The 20,714-nt window shown below is 40.2% G+C and overlaps 1 protein-coding gene across 3 annotated transcripts in view; it reads right to left on the bottom strand.

Annotated features, from left to right (window-relative positions):
- LOC136877390 (zinc finger protein ubi-d4) overlaps nucleotides 1–20,714 on the bottom strand; it is a 570,041-nt gene that overhangs the window by 527,547 nt on the left and 21,780 nt on the right. For 2 of the 3 annotated variants that reach the window (XM_067151392.2, XM_067151393.2), the window contains exon 2: nucleotides 1,643–1,752. In XM_067151392.2, the coding sequence (XP_067007493.2) occupies nucleotides 1,643–1,752 (110 nt within the window). Of the gene's footprint in view, nucleotides 1–1,642; nucleotides 1,753–9,133; nucleotides 9,171–20,714 lie in introns of those variants that run through there. The other variant, XM_067151394.2, reaches the window with a different exon arrangement.

The following is a 20,714-nucleotide window of genomic DNA, read 5'->3' as shown; positions in this document are numbered from 1 at the left end:
ACAGATATATGTAACATTAATTTGAGTGAGAAAGTGTATATATTTCCTTAATTCCTCATTGAGCATGGAAATCGACTTAATTATGAATATCTTGATTTATTTCATCTTAACTTTTATCATTTACTAGGGTAGGGAAACATTCATTATCGGTGTTTACATTGAGGTTAGTTTGTTATGGTTATGCCTGGTGATTTTAATATGTAACCAGGCAATTTGGCAGCAGTGATCAGCCATTACAAAAAAGAGAAAAGAAGAGCATCGGGCGGCGATATTTACTTTCTGGGGTATTGCCTTACGTGGCAATTACTATAGTATCATCTCCTACAGTCTCCATTAAACATAACTGCCCCATGCAGTTAGAGGCGCGTGGCTGTGAGCTTGCATCCGGGAGATAGTGGGCTCGAATCCCACTGTCGGCAGCACTGAAGATTGTTTTCCATGGTTTCCCATTTTCACACCAGGCAAATGCTGGGGCTGTACCTTAATTAAGGTCATGGCTGCTTCCTTCCAACTCCTAGGCCTTTCCTATTCCATCAAAAAAAAGAAACATAACTGCCTGCCACCTATTTAAGTGATTACATATATGTATACTGAAATATCATAAACTATTTTACCTATCACTATTTATAACTATAATCCAACATCCTAGTGAGGTTGAAGGTGCAAATGAGTCACACATCTGGACATGACCAAGTTTTATAGTCAGATACTCCTCCCGATGCCAACCCTACATGTAGTATATTCACAATTGTGTCTCTCTGTCATGGTCTGTTGTATGTTTATGACGAAATGTGTATTGAGATGAACAAAAACACACAGTCCCCAAGCCCCAAGGAAATAACAAGAGGCAGCTAAAACCTCCAACCCGACCAAAACTTAAAATCGGGTCCCCACTGAACCAAAGGCTGCAATGTTGACCATTCAGCCAATGAACTGGATACTACTACTACTACAGATGTGGATCTCCTTTTGATATTTAAAAAGGAGATTTCTCTGACAAACTAAATAAGAGATCCATCCAATATAGTAACCTGATCAATTACCAGATTTCTGGGATCAATGTATTGTTGCCTATTGATATAAATTTTAAGACTGTTAACTTTCAATAAAATATATACACTATACCAGTACAGCAGCTAGATTCCACAACTGAAGTAGCAGTTTAAGTTCCTTTGGAATAACCTGCATCAAAAGTTTATATGCAAATCAAATGTTGTGAAAATAACTACAGGCAGATATTCACAGGACTGTTATTTAAACTAATAAACCTGAACTGGTTTCTGGTTTTTAAAACTACTTTAACCTGTCAGGGTCTATCATGCACACTAGTCAGAGATGATGATTTGGTGGTGATTATTGTTTTAAAAGGAAGTATAACTAGGCAAACATCCTCACAAGTCACAGATCTTCAAACAAGTAAATGATGAAAGAACAACTCCTCATGAGATTTCTATTGAAAACAGAAGTATAGGACATTGGTTCAAAAACCAGGAGCATCTACCTTAAAAAAACTACTACTACTTTTTTCCAACAGCCTTTTTCTTAACAAAACAATAATCCTATAAAACTGGACCCAAACATTTGTTCTATTACTTCCAAAGAGTAAAAAGCAGATTTTAAAAAACCAATAGACTACACTTACCAGTCTGTGAATCAAGGAATGGCATTCGTAACCTTCGTTCAATGCATAAGCGAGTGTTGTAGGTGGCTGAATTTTCAATAGCTTCTCTGTACGACGAGTCATTTAGAAAACTGAAAAGATTAGACAACATAATGGATCACCATGCATACGATTAGTGACAATGAAATAAGAATGTACAAATGTGTGCGATAGAAAGACTGATACAACGCTTACTGCATCATTAAAATTAATACAGGAAGTCATTTGTTAGATGTGTTTCTTTTCCTCTACAGTTAGATATGAGAGACCATAATACAAGACTTTGTCATCACTCCCAGATTTTGAAGTCTTATATAAAATTTTAACAGTGTGCTATATGGTAATCATACCATAAGCTAGAGGTTATCAGAACAGAACAATGGCTACAATGGTCATTTAACATAAGATTGTTTCTGTTTAGTACCGTTTACTAAACAGAAACAAATTCTAATATTTTGGACATCAGAAGAAAAATTCCAAGTTTTTAACAGAATCACAACTCTGACGATGTCACATATCACGGCAAGTCATAAGCTGAACAGAATACTTTGTGTAAAGTGATATTTTATGAATGCGGTTGGCAACATTGCAAACAATTCCCTTAAAAATGTGGAGTAACAGCAACACTGTGGCATTTAGAGGTTGGTTGTTACAAGTGAACATACTGCATCAGTTAGAAGTAGCATAAAAATGGTAGTTTTAAATATGTAACCAGCCATCGAATCATCACGGAACTTCACTTCTGCCCCGGATAAAGACTTTTTTCTTTCCAATTGGCTTTAGGTCGTACTGACACAGATAGGTCTTACGGTGATGGTAGGATAGGAAAGGGCTGAGAGTGGGAAGAAACTGTCTGTGACTTTAATTAAGGTAAGGGAAACCAAGGAAAACCAATCTTCAGGCCTGCCGACCAACAGTGGGGTTCAAACCCACTATCTCCTGAATGCAAGCTCACAGCTGTGCGCCCCTAACCACTCAGCCAACTCACTTGGTCCCTGTATAAGATGACTGCCTATCTATACAGGGTTGTATAAAAAATCAATACTCAAACTTCTGAGGATGTTAGAAGGGACAAAAACAGATATATTTCAATTAAATAATCATGGTATTTATTTATTTTGTTCACTAACTGGGGGAAAGGTTGTACTATGCCTTCAACAAGGTGACCAATCCGAGGCAATGTCTAAACAAAGAGGAGTTGTGTTCCTTCTCTGCATTCTTTAATACTCCGAGTACTATTACATAGACTCCTTTCTGATTTCTGCATGTAGTTTGAAGCAAAGAGGATATAGGATTGAAGATTCTGTTCCTGCCTTGCAATTCTTCTAGAACTACCATGTAATCCCAACATTTTAGGTTACGTATAAGTTGACAGCTTACTTCATGTTTTGAATCAAAATCAGTAACAAGAACCAAGAGTTGTAACTCCTTTGTGAGGTTATTATGTTGCATGCACACACAGATTCTGTTTCCTGCGTTATACCTCCGGAAACTGATGTGTTATTTCACTATTTTAGTACGAACCATGTGACCTTGCCGCGGTGGGGAGGCTTGCGTGTCCCAATGATGCAGATAGCCGAGCCGCAGGTGCAACCATATCGGATGGGTATCTGTTGAGAGACCAGACTAACGAATGGTTCAACGAAAGGGGGGTAGCAGCCTTTCGGTAGTTACAAGGGCGGCAGTCTAGATGATTGACTGATACGGCCTTGTAATAATACTCAACATGGCTTAGCTGTGTTGATACTGCTACACGGCTGAAAGCAACGGGAAACTACAGCCGTAACCACCTCCCGAGGACATGCAGCTCTCTCTGTATGAATGATGTACTGATGATGGCTTCCTCCCGGGTAAAATATTCCGGAGGTAAACTAGTCCCCCATTCGGATCTCCGGGTGGGGACTACACGAGAGGGGGCGATCATCAGGAAGATGGATACTGACATTCTGCGAGTCGGAGCGTGGAATGTTAGAAGTTTGAATCGTTGTGGTAGGTTAGAGAATCTGAAAAGGGAGATGGATAGGCTAAAGTTAGATGTAGTTGGTATAAGTGAAGTACGTTGGCAGGAAGAACAGGATTTTTGGTCAGGCGACAACCGAATTATCAACACGAAATCAAACAGGGGTAATGCAGGAGTTGGTTTAATAATGAATAAGAAAATAGGGCAGCGGATAAGCTACTACGACCAGCATAGTGAAAGAATTATTGTCGCCAAGATAGACACCAAACCAATGCCCACCACAATAGTGCAGGTCTATATGCCTACTAGTTCAGCGGATGATGAAGAAATTGAAAGAATATATGAGGAGATAGAAGATTTAATACAATATGTAAAAGGTGACGAGAATCTAATTGTGATGGGAGACTGGAACGCAGTGGTAGGCCAAGGAAGAGAAGGTAGTACAGTAGGAAAATTTGGATTGGGACAAAGGAATGAAAGAGGAAGTCGGCTGGCTGAATTCTGCACTGACCATAATTTAGTCCTCGCCAATACTTGGTTCAAACACCACAAACGACGGCTGTATACGTGGACGAAACCTGGAGACACTGGAAGGTATCAAATAGACTTCATTATGATTAGGCAGAGATTCAGAAACCAGGTGTTGGATTGCAAAACTTTCCCAGGAGCAGACGTGGACTCTGACCACAACTTGTTGGTCATGAAATGCCATCTGAAGTTGAAGAAATTGAAGAAAGGAAAGAATGCAAAAAGATGGGATCTAGACAAGTTGAAAGAAAAGAGTGTGATGGATTGTTTCAAAGAACATGTTGCACAAGGACTAAATGAAAAGGCCGAAGGAAACACAGTAGAGGAAGAGTGGAGAGTCATGAAAAATGAAGTCAGTAGGGCTGCTGAAGAAATGTTAGGAAGGAAGAAAAGATCAACTAAGAATCAGTGGATAACTCAGGAGATACTAGACCTGATTGATGAACGACGAAAATACAAGAATGCTAGAAATGAAGAGGGCAGAAAAGAATACAGGCGATTGAAGAATGAAGTGGATAGAAAGTGCAAGGTAGCTAAGGAAGAATGGCTGAAGGAGAAGTGCAAGGATGTCGAAGGCTGTATGGTCCTGGGTAAGGTAGATGCTGCATACAGGAAAATCAAGGAAACCTTTGGAGAAAGGAAATCTAGGTGCATGAATATTAAGAGCTTAGATGGAAAGCCACTTCTAGGGAAAGAAGACAAAGCAGAAAGATGGCAGGAGCATATCCAACAGTTGTATCAAGGTAACGATGTAGGTAATTTCATCCTGGAACATGAAGGGGCTGTTGATGCTGATGAAATGGGAGACCCAATTTTGAGGTCAGAGTTTGACAGAGCTGTGAGTGACCTAAATAGGAACAAGGCACCTGGAATTGATGATATTCCCTCTGAATTACTGACTGCCTTAGGAGAAACCAGCATGGTAAGGTTATTTCATTTAGTGTGCAAGATGTATGAGACAGGAGAAGTCCCATCCGATTTTCGGCAGAATGTTGTTATACCTATTCCCAAGAAAGCCGGTGCTGACAGGTGTGAAAACTACCGCACTATTAGTTTAGTATCTCATGCCTGCAAAATTTTAACACGTATTATTTACAGAAGAATGGAAAAACAAGTTGAAGCTGAGTTGGGGGAAGATCAATTTGGCTTCAGAAGAAATGTAGGAACACGTGAAGCAATCCTGACTTTACGTCTGATCTTAGAGGATCGAATCAAGGACAAGCCCACGTACATGGCATTCGTAGATCTAGAAAAGGCATTCGATAATGTTGATTGGACCAGGCTATTTATGATTCTGAAGATGATAGGGATCAGATACCGAGAACGTAGAATTACCTACAACCTGTATAAAAATCAGTCTGCAGTGATAAGAATCGAGGGCTTTGAAAAAGAAGCAGCAATCCAGAAAGGAGTGAGGCAAGGCTGCAGTTTGTCCCCTCTCCTTTTCAATGTTTACATAGAACAGGCAGTAAAGGAAATCAAAGAGAAATTTGGAAAGGGAATCACAGTCCAAGGAGAGAAAATCAAAACCTTGAGATTTGCGGATGATATTGTTATTTTATCTGAGACTGCAGAAGATCTCGAGAAGTTGCTGAATGGTATGGATGAAGTCTTAGGTAAGGAGTACAAGATGAAAATAAATAAGTCCAAAACAAAAGTAATGGAGTGCAGTCGAACGAAGGCAGGTGATGTAGGAAATATTAGATTAGGAAACGAAGTCTTAAAGGAAGTAGATGAATATTGTTACTTGGGTAGTAAAATAACCAACGATGGCAGAAGTAAGGAGGACATAAAATGCAGACTAGCACAAGCAAGGAAGAGCTTTCTTAAGAAAAGAAATTTGCTCACTTCAAACATTGATATCGGAATTAGAAAGATGTTTTTGAAGACTTTTGTGTGGAGCGTGGCATTGTATGGAAGTGAAACATGGACGATAACTAGCTCAGAAAGAAAGAGAATAGAAGCTTTTGAAATGTGGTGTTACAGAAGAATGCTGAAGGTGAGATGGATAGATCGAATCACGAATGAAGAGATACTGAATCGAATTGGTGAGAGGAGATCGATTTGGCTAAATTTGACGAGAAGAAGAGATAGAATGATAGGACACATCTTAAGACACCCAGGACTTGTTCAGTTGGTTTTTGAAGGAAGTGTAGGTGGCAAGAACGGTAGGGGTAGACCAAGGTATGAATATGACAGACAGATTAGAGCAGATGTAGGATGCAATAGTTACGTCGAAATGAAAAGGTTAGCACAGGATAGGGTGGCATGGAGGGCTGCATCAAACCAGTCTATGGACTGATGACTCAAACAACAACACAATAGTTTACTTCATTCTATGAACATGGGTTGATTTTTTAATAGTGGCAACAATTCTGTAACAATGCCATGAAACATAGCCAGGCAATATAACGTATACCTGAGGTAGCTTAAAAACCCATCCTCTCCCTCAGCATAAAGATTTCGCCCTCCACACGCCATACACCTACGCAATGACAACAATAAGAACACAGTTTTTAATGCGCACTTGAGGAGTACAGTTGTAATGATTTCAAAGCAAGATCAGAGGAGCTGACTGAAAGTTGAATGCTTAAGAGGTCGCAATGCAAGGCAGTGTTACAGAGGATTGCAAGAGGCTTGCGGTGAAAGTGCATTACCTTACTGTACTGCAGCACAGTGGGTCAAGGCCTTCAAAGACAGTCGACAAAATACGACAGACATGCCGCGGCCTGGTCATCCTGCAGTAAGTGGTGATGATGTGCTGGATGTGAACGCGTTAGTGCTGGCGGATCGGAGTACCACAATTCGTGAAATGGCCAATGATACAGGGCTGACGTGACATCTTTGACTGTGCTGCAAATCCAAAGAAGCGGCTGGGAATGAAGAAAATTGCCTCCAAATGTGTTCCACAGGATTTGACCGAACATCACAAATGGCTGCGATATGAATGCAGCTCCTACACACTTGAGAGCGCTATGAACGCGAAGGTGAGGCCTTCTTACGGCGAATAATCACTATTGACGAGCTCCGAACCGCAGCTGAAACGCCAATCAAACGAGTAGCATCATCACGGATCACCACGAAAAGTAACGGTTTGGCCGACCGGAACCAATGTGAAGGCCATAATGATCGCTGCCTATGACTGGGATGGTGTTATCATAAAGCATATCGTTCACCGAGGACGTACCGTTCATACGGAGTATTACTGTGCATTTTTGCAAATGAACTTAGTAGCAGCTCTAAGAAGAAAACAAGGACACTTCCTGAATAACCCACCCATCATTCTGCATGACAATGCAAGGCTGCATGCAGCAGGAGGTGTGACTGAGCTGTTCAATCGCTGGGGCTGGGAAGTGCTTTACCACCCCTCTTATTCTCCAGATCTCAGCCCCTGCGACTACGATCTCAACTCTAAAATGAAAGCATCACTTCGAAAGGTCCGCTTCAGCACAGTGGATGACATTCTCCAGGCCACCGACCGCTCCGTCCGCAACCTCCAGAGATCAGACACACTCGACGGCATCCAACTGCTTCCAAATCGCTGGGAACGAGTGCTACAGAACAGTGGTGATTACTTTGAAGACCTGTAAAACACCTAACGTTGTAAATATGCTGTGTATCTAAATAAAAAATAGTTGCCACTATTAAAAAGTCAACCCATGTATTGTACCAAACACTATGAAGTGTCAAGAGTTGTAACTCTTTTGTGAAGTGATTGTATTCATGAACTGGCATGTTGTTACCATTTTAGAAGACTAATTATTTATTTCATGCTCCCGTTCATTATTCAATACCGAAAAGTGTCATTGTGAAATTCGGTTGCAAGTAGTTAAAAATTACAAATGAGTGGGAAAGTTATGCTGACTTCACTGCCAACAACTCTTCTTATAGACTTCTTATGAATAACTCAACAGAATAATGCAAAGTTACTGCCTTTAGACAGAGAGCATAGTAGTCAGGTTGAATTACACAACATTATTAATTATTTCCTAATCATTTATTCAGAATATACAGAAATGACAACACAAGTTTTGACTGCAGTACTGGGAATATAATTTGCAATTTACTTTTCTCTGCCAATGTTGATGTAGGTCATTACAACGCTACAGAATTTTATCTCATCCCATTATTTCTAAAAGACTGCTTTCAATATACAATGCAATTTAGAGCCCAAGATATACAATCTGATACTGAAGTGTTTTAATTTAGGGTTGGAAGTTATACCAGTAGCATTTGCCACTATGCTGTTACCAGATGGTAGTACTGTGCATATTATATAAATTCAAATTACCTTTAAAATTGCATGAAGCTCCTGTGTCATTTTAAGGCTGCATGTAATACAAAATCTGCATGGCTAAGTATATGGGGAAGATGCTCTCATGGCCAATTTATATAAATCACTATTTGTAGACAGACTCTTCAAGAGACCTTATGGACATTAGTATTCTTTTTGGAGGAAGAGTAATCATACTCGGAAGAAAATTTCAACAGATCTTGCCAGTAATTTCACATGCTTCTAAACAAACAATAATTTAAAACTGTATTAAGTTTTCTCCACTTTGGTCAGAATAGGTATTTCAGTTCTTCAAAAACATGCAAACAAAACTGGATGAATTAGAATTTTCTGATTTCTTACTTCAAATTGGTAATGGAATTTACTGTCATTTAAATGATGAATCTTCAGAATCTCCAGTGTTCCACATTTACCATTCAGGATCAATGAAAGAAAACACTATTTCAGAAATGTTTGGAAGAGAATTGAAATAGGCCTATTCAGATGATGTATTGAAATTTTCTAAACTTGATATTCTTTCCCCCTAAAATGAATAATGCAATGAAAGCAATGCTGAAGTTTTAAACCTTACACCTAAAATACGAAAGATATACATTAGCTTAACAGTTTTAACACAGAAGTAGAAAACAAATTTTTTTAGTTTTCAAATAATTTTTAAACAGTTTTGATGAAGTGTTTTACTGTCACATACCTTGCACCTAACCTGATACTATTGCAATATTATTTAGAAATTCAAATGCTTCTCAAGATCTTCTAAATGGGGCACAATTAATTGTATAAAATATGTGTGACAAGGCCTGAAAACATTACTGGTGAAAGGTTAGATCAAAGATCTCTGATCTGAATCTTTTGATCAGGTTGGTATATATCCACCCCAGCCAGTATTTAATCATGGCCAGCTATAAGCAGCAATGTCTCAAATGCATCCACCATTCAATAATTTTAAGGTGCAAATAGTATCTAAAAGTCATACTACCCTCAATATGAGGGGCGTACTACATTGTTTTACACTTCATTTTTTGTACGTCCGGGTATGGTTCACATTTCACTTTTGAAGGTAGTGATGTGTAACTAATGTCTTGTTCCACCGTTTGGTAGCAGCACATGCACAGGAGCCAACGAATGCACTTCATGCCATTTCATAACACTGTCACCATAGGAGCAGACAACATGGAAAGCAACCATCAGGGACAGCGCTATACGACTTGGTTCCTATGGAAACAAGGTGTGACCACTGCAGAAACTCATCGGCGCTTGGTGGCAGTCTGTGGAGAACATGCGCCATCAAGGAAAACAGTTTACTACTGGGTGGAAGGTTGGGAAACAGGGCGCACATCGGTGGACAAGGGAACCAGTTCTGAAAGGAATGTGACAGTGTCAATACCAGCCAACATTGCCCAGGTCGAACAGGACATCCAAGGAAACAAAAGCATCACTCACATTTACGGAAATGGAGGCAGCCACGGGAATTAGCCAAAACACCCTGCAACGGATCGTACACGGCCACTTAAAGTTGGGGACGATGTCATCCATGTGAGAGCCTAGACTGTAGTCTGCAGACGAAAAGCAGAGGCGTGTGGATGTGTGCAGAGAACTTTTGCAACGCCATGATCAAGATCCAGCCAACTTCATGGCTAGGCTTGCGACTGGTGATGAGACATGATTCCATTACCATGAGCCACAAACGAAACAATCGATGCAATGGAAGCATAGAGACGGTCCACCGCCAAAGAAATGTCAAATAGTGCCATCAGTTGGCAAGCGAATGGCGACAGTGTTCTGGGACACAAAGGGCATCATCCTCATTGACTGGCTGGAATTTGGGACCACGATTAACAGTGCAGCATTTGCGGCAACCCTTAAGCGCTTATGTCATGCCATTCGAACTAAGCATTCAGGAAAATGGGCTAAACATGAAGAAACCTCTGCGTGGTCGCCGTTTTGCGGATTTTGCAGAGCTGAAGACAGCTGTCAAGGCATGGGTATGCAGCACTCCGAAAGAATGGTTTCAGGAAGGTCTGGAGAGACTGACACATCGATGGCAAAAGTGCATACAGTTACAAGGAGATTATGTTGCGATGGTCAACGTAACAACTGATGTGTAATGTACTTCATTTGGGTAGAAAAAAATAAAATGTACAACAATATAGTACGCCCTCCATAATATATATGATGAAATGATTTTAAAAAGCACATAATGCAATGAATAAAAGATCCATTTAGCAGTTGAGACTTTCACGGCCGGCATTATACACAATCTCTGTATTTTCTGGGCTTGTATGCCATGGTCCAGGAGCATATGACGGTCCCGAAGTTTCACTGAAAACAGTATTCGGCATTTTCAAGGGTTCTGAATGACTTCAATGGCTACGAAGCTCACAGTGGAATGGAGTGGTATCACAATTCCACCTCAGTATATAGTGCAGGCTGTGGTCCACCATGGTGGGAAGCAGTTGCCACCACCTCTGTAGCATACCAGCACTATTAGCTGCCATCCTCAGAGGTCTGGGTTCGATTCCCGGTACTGCCAGAAATTTACGAATAGCAGGAGGGCTGGTGTGTGGTTGAAATGGTACAGGCAGCTTACCTTCAACATGGATGTGCCTGAAAAGAACTGCACCCCCTTGGGATGAGGACACAAGTTTACTTTACCCAGTGACTGAAACAATATGGAGCTCAGTGTTGGTTGACCTGCCTTGGTGTGGAGACAGGCAACTGATCACCTGTTACTTTTTCTGGTCTATCGCGGCCACCGTGTCCTCTAGGATTTAAAGTTTTCAGGACTGGAAACCAGGCTTTGTTGCCTTGTTCAGATTCCTCCTTATGACTGAAGCTATTGGTGTTCTTCAGGATTTCAGTGGCTTCCCTTTGTAGCCAGGATGATAAGTCACAGTATTTGACAATACTTTGGTGTTGATGCACTGTACATCGTAGGCTGCTAGAAGCAAGTGTTCAGTGACTGATGACCTTTCTGCTTGTCCCAGCCGACAGTAGAATGGCGATTATGCGTTTTGTAGTTCCCATGAACACCTGGCTGCAGCTGTAAGGGATTTTGTAGATGCCTGCAGTGGAGAAAGGATGGTGTCTGTCTTTAGCAGACCTTAGCAAATTCCTGGATTTTCTTTGTTGCCCTATGTACGCTTTTTACCCCATGGGACTGCAGTAGCCGCCCTATTCCATCAATTATCTTCCCAATGTATGGCAGAAAGGCTTTAGCTGCCAGCCGCTTGTCGTCTTTCCCCCTGGTTGTTGGATGTCTGGGATGGAGTACTCGCTGAATATCTTTATAGCTGTACCTGTTAGCGTGTAGCACCACATTGGGGTGACTGAGCTCCTCATTTACGTGCTGTGGTTGACACATTCATTTTGCACGGTCAGCTAGTGTCTATCATTCCGCATTGGGATAAATACTCTACTGCAAGCCGACCCATATAGACTATCTGCAGAAGACATCCAACCACCACCCACGACAAAAATACGCGATGATAAAGATGCTAGCTGACTATGCAAGAAATTATTTTATGAATTTTATTTCTTGTAACAAGAATAATTTGTCAATTATTATTTGTTGTCTGTTGTTCAGTGTTTATGAGCGGTCTAAGGTCCAGTATCTATTGGCTACTGGCTAATACCTGGTGTGTGTTTATCAATTGTTACAGTCTCTATGGCCTGGTTTCATGGCATATGTGAGTCTTGTGAAAGATTAGTGTGTTTTTGAAATGTGAAATATATGATTATACTCATCTTAAAATCAGTGAGTGGCTAAAAAGGTTCAGTATAACAAAGTAATCAAAATCAGGATACCACATGTTGGTGGAATTGCACAAAATAATTAAGAATGTTACCAGAATCATTGTTTGCCATTGCCTGAACGATTACTACAGAATGTAGTAGATCGTAGTACTGATTTCCCATGTATGTATTTCAGCTATAGATTTGTGTTTATAAATTAACATATTAGTAGAAAATCTTCCTTTCTTTTATTTCTTTATTTTGAAGGGTTATTTATGTTTCTTATCAGAGTTGGATCTCCATGGATTATGCCATGTTAGAATATAACTAGTTTATTCCAAGTCATTGTGGAGGTTGTACATCAGGTAGATAACCTTGGTGCAGTTTCCACCCGTTCGATAATTTTCAGTGGGTTAGGTACGGCCCATAATAGGTGTACCAGTACACAGTTTCCTGTACACTCCCTGGAAGAGAGGAGAAAACTGATCATGTCCTATCTAAATTGGAGGGATTCATTTTGGTAAACTCTGACACCCAAATGAAAAACATTTCAGATTTTTATAATTATTTTATTTAGTTCAAGGCAAGAAGAATCAGTAATGTTACAAATGGTGACCACAGTGGTTGAAATAAAATTACGATATAATGTTTATTTTTACAATATTAGAAAAACATCCATAGAATTTTGAAGGGTTCAGTCTAGTTGTCACATTAACTCATGACACAAGCTATCAGGACAGATTCCAACCAGTTGTGTGGCTCATAACAATTTGGTATCAAGTATAAATGTGACACTGATAACACCAATGTTGCAGCATCACATGAATCTAGCAGAATATGATGATGATGCTTGTTGTTTAAAGGGGCCTAACATCTGAGGTCATTGGCCCCTAATGGTACGAAATGAGACGAAATGAAATGACAAATTAAAAAACCCAAAATCCTCCACTGACCACAATTCAAAACGTGAGGATGAAGAATGAATGGATGGATATGAATTTAAAATGATCAGTGGAACCGACCCACAGTGCCTCACATGCACAGTATTGAACAATAGTATTACTGACCAAGGGACTGCTTCTATATCACAATACTGAATCGATGCTACTTGTAGTCGAAAGGGGTTCAAAATCAAAGTCAGCGGCCCCTCACAATGGTACTTATCGCTAGGAAAGTAGAACCATGGCATTTGTCATGTTGCGGTACTAATCAAGAGTAGCGTAGACTCGCGGTATTCCACACATTATGGTACTACTCACAGGTAATGAAATTTGCACATGTATTACAGACCTACTGTGTGTCGCACATTGCGGCGCCACTAACAAGCAACGCAAACCTATGGTGTTCATCACGTAAGTGTACTAACCACAGGGACTCATTTTATCCTGTGGTGTTCCTCAGATAGTGGGTACTAATCATAGGCAAGCCAGAACCATGGGTTCCCTCATCCCAGTGCTACTAATCACAGGTACTGTAAAAGCCGTCGAGCCCTCGTTTGCTACTAATCACAAACATATTTGGTACCCAACATAGTGGTACTACACGCAAGTAAAAGCGACCCATGGCGTTCCCCGCGTGGTGGTACTAATCAATCACAAGCAGTTTCATGGTTCTAATTTGATGATGATGATGCTTGTTGTTTTAAGGGGCCTAACATCAAGGTCATCGGCCCCTGATGGTACGAAATGAAATGACAATTAAAAGTTTAAAATCATCCACTGACCAAAATAAAAATTGGCATGAAGAATGAATAGATGGATATGAATTTAAAACAATCAGTGGACCCCACCCAAAAACTACCATAATAATAGTATTACCGACCAAGAGTCCACTTCCAAAGCACAATCCTGAATCGAGGTTGCTTGTTTCCAAAGGGGCCCAAAATACAGGTCAACGGCCCCGCATAATGGCACTTATTGCCAGTAAAAGAGAACCATGGTATTTGTCTAGTTGGGGTACTAATCAAAAGAAGCCCAAACTCACGGTGTTCCACACATGATGGTACTATTCACAAGTACTGGACGTCGTACAGGTAACGCAGACCTATGGTGTTTCTCACATAATGGCACCACACATAGGCAATGCAAACCGATGGTGTTCTCACCTAGGTGTACTAATCACAGGCGCCGGTATTCCCGTGGTGTTCCTCACATAGTGGGTACTAAGCACAGGCAACGCAGACCCACGGTGCCGCTCACATAGTGGTACTAATCACAGGCAACGCCCAGACCCGTGGTGTTGCTCACAAGGGTACGACTCACGGGTACTGGAAACCCACAGTGACCCACTCTGCTGCTACTAATCAAAAATCTATTTCGTACCTAATATAGTGGTACTACTCGCAAGTACAGGCAACCCATAGTGTTGCCCGCATGATGGTACTAATCAAAAGTAGTTTCATAGTTCTAATACAATCATCCCTTGGTCGCCCCTTTTAGTCGCCTCTCACAACAGGCAGGGGATACCGTGGGTGTATTATTCATCTGCATCCGTCACTTTGAAAAATGAAGTAACGGACAAAGAAAGGCAAGGGCCACGAAAGGCGTGAAAATGAAAGACTCCCTAGGCCTCGAATGCTCTAAAACTGTCGGGATCGGAAAAGAACAAGAGTTGACCAAGGGAAGTTGGACAGGATAGATGAAAGTGTGGAACCTGGCACAAGTATGTGGAAGCAATGCCAGATCTCAGCTAAGGGCCCCGTGGTCGCCAACCCACGCTCCCAAGCTGAGAGCCCCTTGGGCCCCTTTTAGTCGCCTCTTACGACAGGCAGAGGATACCGTGGGTGTATTCTTGATCTGCGTCCCCCACCCACAGGGGGTTCTAGCAGAATATATCAACAGAAACTGATATCTACGAACGTGACATATTCCCACGAATTTTCCCTTGGACAATTAGTTTCTCCAGGTTTTCACCTTTCCTCTGCATAATGTGACAAAAACAGTATGATTTTCTTGTAAACAATGTTGGAGAGACGGGCTCTTACTCCAACTTCATGCAGGATGAAAATATTTGTTTGCTTAGCTGTCCACAGTTTCTCAGCATCCTGCACCAGCACCACATTTCAAATGTGTTGATGCATTTTTCTATCCACAGCCTTTATGGTCCAGGTTTAACATCCATAAAGGAACACAGAGACAAGGGACACTTTTTGTGTTGATAGTAATTACTCTATTTTGCCATACCTTCTGCAGATTTCATATGGCTGTACATCCCAGTACAATGGACAGACGGAGTAACAATATACAGATTCCTGGAAATTTCCTGCATTTCTGTTGCTGTCAATATCTTGTTAATACTACGGAGTACTGTCCACACTTGAGATGATGGGAGTATGTGTTGTCACAGAAGACATGTTTTTTCCATGTAGCCTCTCTTATTTACCATGCAAATGCTTCGAAGCTGAAGATAATGCTTAGAAGTCGAATGATCATACTGCACAATTTTCAATTGTGTTGGTCCTGAGGAGATCTGTTTCCAGCGAAGAGTTGGCATGACACAACAACAAAAACTATCAATATTTTCCAAGAGAATCATCCAGTCGGAGATGATGGAGTGGCCAATGCGGTCTGTACACTAGTCAGCTCCCGCACCTTCAGTGAATACCACTACATCCCAGTAAGCTTGCTCTGTCCTTCCACTTTTCCTGCTCCATTACTTCCGCCACATCCAATCCAGCTTCTCTAATGTCCTTCCAAATCTGATCCATCCACCTTCTTCTCGATCTTCCAACTGGTCTCTTTCCCTTAACTTCTCTTTCCAATTCCCTTCTTGCTACCCGTTCCTTTCCCATTCTTTTTACATGTCCGAACCATCTCAGCCTTGCTTTCTATATGTTCTGTACTAACGGTTCTATATTTAGCTCTTTCTGATTTTAATATTTTGAATTCTATCTCTTGTCTTTTTAATCGATGTTCTTAAAAATTTCATTTCTAATACTTGGATTTTACTATCTTGTCTCTTACTAGTTACCAGTGTTTCTAGCCCGTATGTTCAATTGGTATGAAATACTGTTTATATAATGTTAATTTTGTACTCTTGGGTACTTCGTCATCCCATAAAAGGTCTCTGACTTGATGATAAAATGTTTCTTATTTATAATGGGGCTTTTTCATAACTCAACCAAATGCGACTGTGGAGCGGCATACAAAACTGTTGATGTTCCTGATGGATGAACAAGAGATGAAAATATTAGCTATACAAGAAACAAGATACCGAGACGAAAATACGGTACAAACAGACAACTACAGGATTTATAAAGGTAAACCAGCAGAGAAAATACAAAACACTAAAGGTCTTTGGATGTTTGGAACAGCATTTGTAGTACACAATTCACTGGCAGACAAGATAATGGAATTCAAATCCACCTCACCAAGGATGTCAACACTAACTTTCAAAAACAAGAACAAGAAATACACAATAATAAATGCACATGCACTAATAAATAAGGACAACCAACAAAATCCACAGAAAGTAGAAAAATTTTGGGAAGGTCTGGAAGAAATCCTAGGAAATACTCCAGAGAAAAATGTTGTAATTCTGCTAGGAAACTTCAATGCACAAATTGGAAGGAATGAACCATCAAGAACCACAGGAAAATTCACGGCTCACAGCAAGACAAACATGAATGGTAAGAGGTTGATAGAATTGTGTGAAAAATTAAATTTGAACATCATGACCACCAAGTTCCAGAAGAAGCCAAAGAAACAAACTACATGGATATCACCTAACAAATTATTGGGCAAATTTCAGATTGAACATGTTGCAATCAGTTATGAAAACTCCAGAGAAATTCAAGATGTACATGTAGCTAGAGGAGCAAACTTCGACTCTGACCACTATCTGACAAAAATTAAGATGAAATTAACACCAGAAAGGAGAAAAAGTAGTGGTACAAAAATTACAAGATACAGAATAGAAGATCTGAAGTTCAATCAGCAGACTGTGAATGAATACCAGAACAGGATAAATAAGATTCAAAGTCACAGTTGGACTGAGATGCAACATCAATACAACAAGCAGCGGAACAAACAATCCTACGGAGTAAAAAGAAGAAACATCCGTGGTGGAATGAAGTTTGCGAAGAAGCACTACAAAGAAGGGCTCAGACATGGAAGAAATGGAATTCAACTAAGAAACCAGAAGACTGGGAGGCATTCAAAGCACAAAGGAAAACAACAGCTAAAACCATAAGAGGTGAACAGAAACATTATGACACACAGCAACTAAAGAAACTAGAAGATTTCGTGAAAAACAATACACGTAATTTCTACCAGACATTCAGGAGGAACTTAACAAGATACAAACCGCCAACCCTATGCTTCAAAGATGACGAAGGAAATCTAATCACTGGAAATGAACAGAATTGCCAACACCTTGCAAATTATTTCCAGAAACTACTGAACTGTAAAAAACCTGAGGAAACTCTAATGTTTGAGAAACCCAAGAACCAGACACCGGACTCAGAACCACCTAATAAAGAAGAAATCAGGGGAATAATAACAGGACTGAAGAACAATAAGACGTCAGGTGAAGATTCAATAGTTGCAGAGTTATTAAAATATGCCGGAGAACACTTAGTGACTCAGCTAGAAGCACTGTTTGAGGAGATTTGGCAGACAGAGAGCATCCCAAAGGAATGGAAGACATCATTAATACACCCGCTGCACAAAAAAGGAGACAGAACAAACGTTAGCAATTACAGAGCTACCAGTTGCCTCTAAAATTCTATCCAAAGCACTACAAAACAGGACTGAAGGGATAATAGAAAAAGAACTTGGTGAATACCAGGCAGGATTCCGGAAAGGGAGATCATGCAGCGAGCAAATTTTCAACCTAATCTCCATAATACAACTACATGCACTCACAGCCAAAAATCTAGTGATTGTATTTGTGGATTTTAAGAAAGCCTATGATTCAGTCGACAGAGCAACCTTGATAAGCACGCTAGAAGAGTTTGGGATAGATAAAAAAACTAGAAATTTAATCAAAGAAACCATCACTGACACTACATCACAGGTTAAGTTTATGGATATGTTGTCAAAACCATTCAAGATCGAAACAGGTGTCCGACAAGGGGACGGGATGTCACCACTCCTGTTTAATGTTATACTTGAAAAAGTGGTCAGAGAGTGGAGGAAGAGACTGACGGAATTAGGGGTGGAAAATGGAATATCACTGGGAAGATCTGGAGTCAAAATTGACTGTCTAGCATTCGCAGATGATATGGCAATACTGGCAGAAGACCCTGAAACAGCCAAGGTACAAATTGAAACACTTCAAGAGACTGCTGTAAAGACGGGACTTCAGATATCCTTCGAAAAGACGGAACTAATGATTCAGGACAAAAAGGATCCGACACAAAATATTGTCACCAAATATGGAACAATTAAAAGAGTACAGAAGTTTAAATATCTAGGGGAATGGATAACCCCAACAGGACTACCAGGAATAGCATTACAGGAAAGGGCAAGAAAGATGGAAGCAGCATACCAGTTATGTCGAAATGTCTACAATAAAAAATCAGTTTCATTCACTGCAAAAATCAGACATTACAACACTGTCATCAAACCAGAAAGTCTATATGCGATCGAATGTATTCCACTGAACAGGAAGGGCTTACTAGAAAACATTGAAAAGACAGAAAGGAAGATCTTGAGGAAGATACTAGGGCCCAGGAAAGTGGGTCAAGAATTTAGACTGCGACCAAATGAGGAACTATACAAAAGGACCGAAAAAATCACATCCTTCAAGAAGAGAAGACTCTGCTTCTACGGATACATTAAAAGAATGCCACCAGAGAGAACAGCCAAGCGAATTCTGGAATACATGGAGAACAGGAAGACACAAACTAGCTGGCTTAAAGGGGTCAAGGAGGATATGGAGGAAAATAATATATCACAGCAGGTAGTATACAACAGACAGGAATACAGAAAAATCATCAACAAAATTAAGGGATTCCAAGATCAAAGTAGCAAAAAATGGACCGGCAACAACTGGTCACGAGAACGTAAAGAAGCCCACTCTGAAAGGATGAAGAAGAACTGGGCCGATCGAAAGAGGAAGAACCGTAAATGAATGATGCTTAACGTGATCCATAGTAGACCCATTCGGAAACAATAATAATAATAATAATAATAATATTTGCACCGGGAGGTACACCTCTATGCCGCACATTTAAATGTTGCACCTAATAAAACTCCTCTACAGGAGAAACACTGACCTTGAAACTAGACCTACTTAAACTTTTCCTCAGATGTCACTGCCGAATATTTTGGTTATTTTGATGTTTCCCGTTCTGTATAAAATTCTACGCGTTTTGTTTACCATTTATCAAGAAGTTTGGACTTTCTGCAACAGATGTCACTACTAACAAACTTTGATCATGCACCCTGGTGCGAAGTGGAAGAACCTTTTTGAAGAAATTTTGTATTCACAAGTTTTTCTTTACTAAATTTCGTTCATCCATTTTTGGGTTGGCAATATTTATCTTTTCTTTCCGCCTGTTTTGAATCCAGCCAATCAAGAATTTCTGTAATTATTTTCCAACCACTCACATATTTCTTCTTCGATTTTGTGTGTAACTTTGGTATCCTCCAATAAAATTCTATGGGTGTGTCTTGATCATTCATGAAAGGTCTCGAACCTTCCCCGAGGGTTTATAAACTGCGGATTTTCACGTCTCTTGGCCATTTGATCAACATCTAACTAAGTGTGTGTGTGAACCAGGAGGCGGGAGGTGCCTCTTTCATCAGGCAGCAGTACTTCGACAAGGTATGGCCACTTAACATCTTCACCTTTTGCTAGCTCCGCAGTTTAACCCGAGGGATAGGTCCGAAACTTTAATATGTAACCACCTTCTCTAAAATGTAATTTTCTGCCGGCTTATGTAAAAATTTCATAAAATCTTTGACTGTAAATCGGGGATAGAGAGTGATTCACCCTCTCGAGCTCCCCTTCATCTTGGTTTGAGGTACCGCATTTGTTTTTAATATGTATTAAAGTTATCTCCATCCGAGCAACCTCAGTAGTATGGGATTAGTCCCTGTTTTGTTGGCCTAGAGTCCTATAGGTTTTTAAATTTCTCTTTGGGAGCTCAATCTTTGACTTATTCTTTTTCACTAAGGCCCCATAGGTTGGGTACTAGATACCTCTGTGTAATAAGATTGCTATTTGTAAAAAGTGCCTTGTAAGGCAGTAATTACTAGATTTTCACATTGTGTTGCCTTGAGTAGGCTGGGAACACTGAGAGCACATCAGCTCTTTTCAAGTATTGTAAGAATGCCTCTGGGAGGCTCGATATTGTAATTAGGAGCAAGTACTCCATGTGTTAGGGGATTTCTGTCCTTTGAACAAATTAGTGTTTCGTAATGTTGAGCTAGGAGCTCAAAATTATAAAACAAGGGGCTTGTAGCCCAAGAGTGTTAAAATTCTGAAATCTTAGATCTCTCTAAGTCTTGTTTCCAAACTGTTATTTCATCAAGTGAAAAGTTGTTATAATTTTGTTGTTTCTTCTGAAAATATAACCTTTGTTAAAATTTTAA

Source organism: Anabrus simplex, chromosome 7 (assembly GCF_040414725.1).
Source record: "Anabrus simplex isolate iqAnaSimp1 chromosome 7, ASM4041472v1, whole genome shotgun sequence".
NCBI classification, from domain to species: Eukaryota; Metazoa; Arthropoda; class Insecta; order Orthoptera; family Tettigoniidae; genus Anabrus; species Anabrus simplex.
The sequence above is the reverse complement of the archived record's forward strand: the minus strand, read 5'-3'. Positions and strand labels throughout refer to the sequence as shown.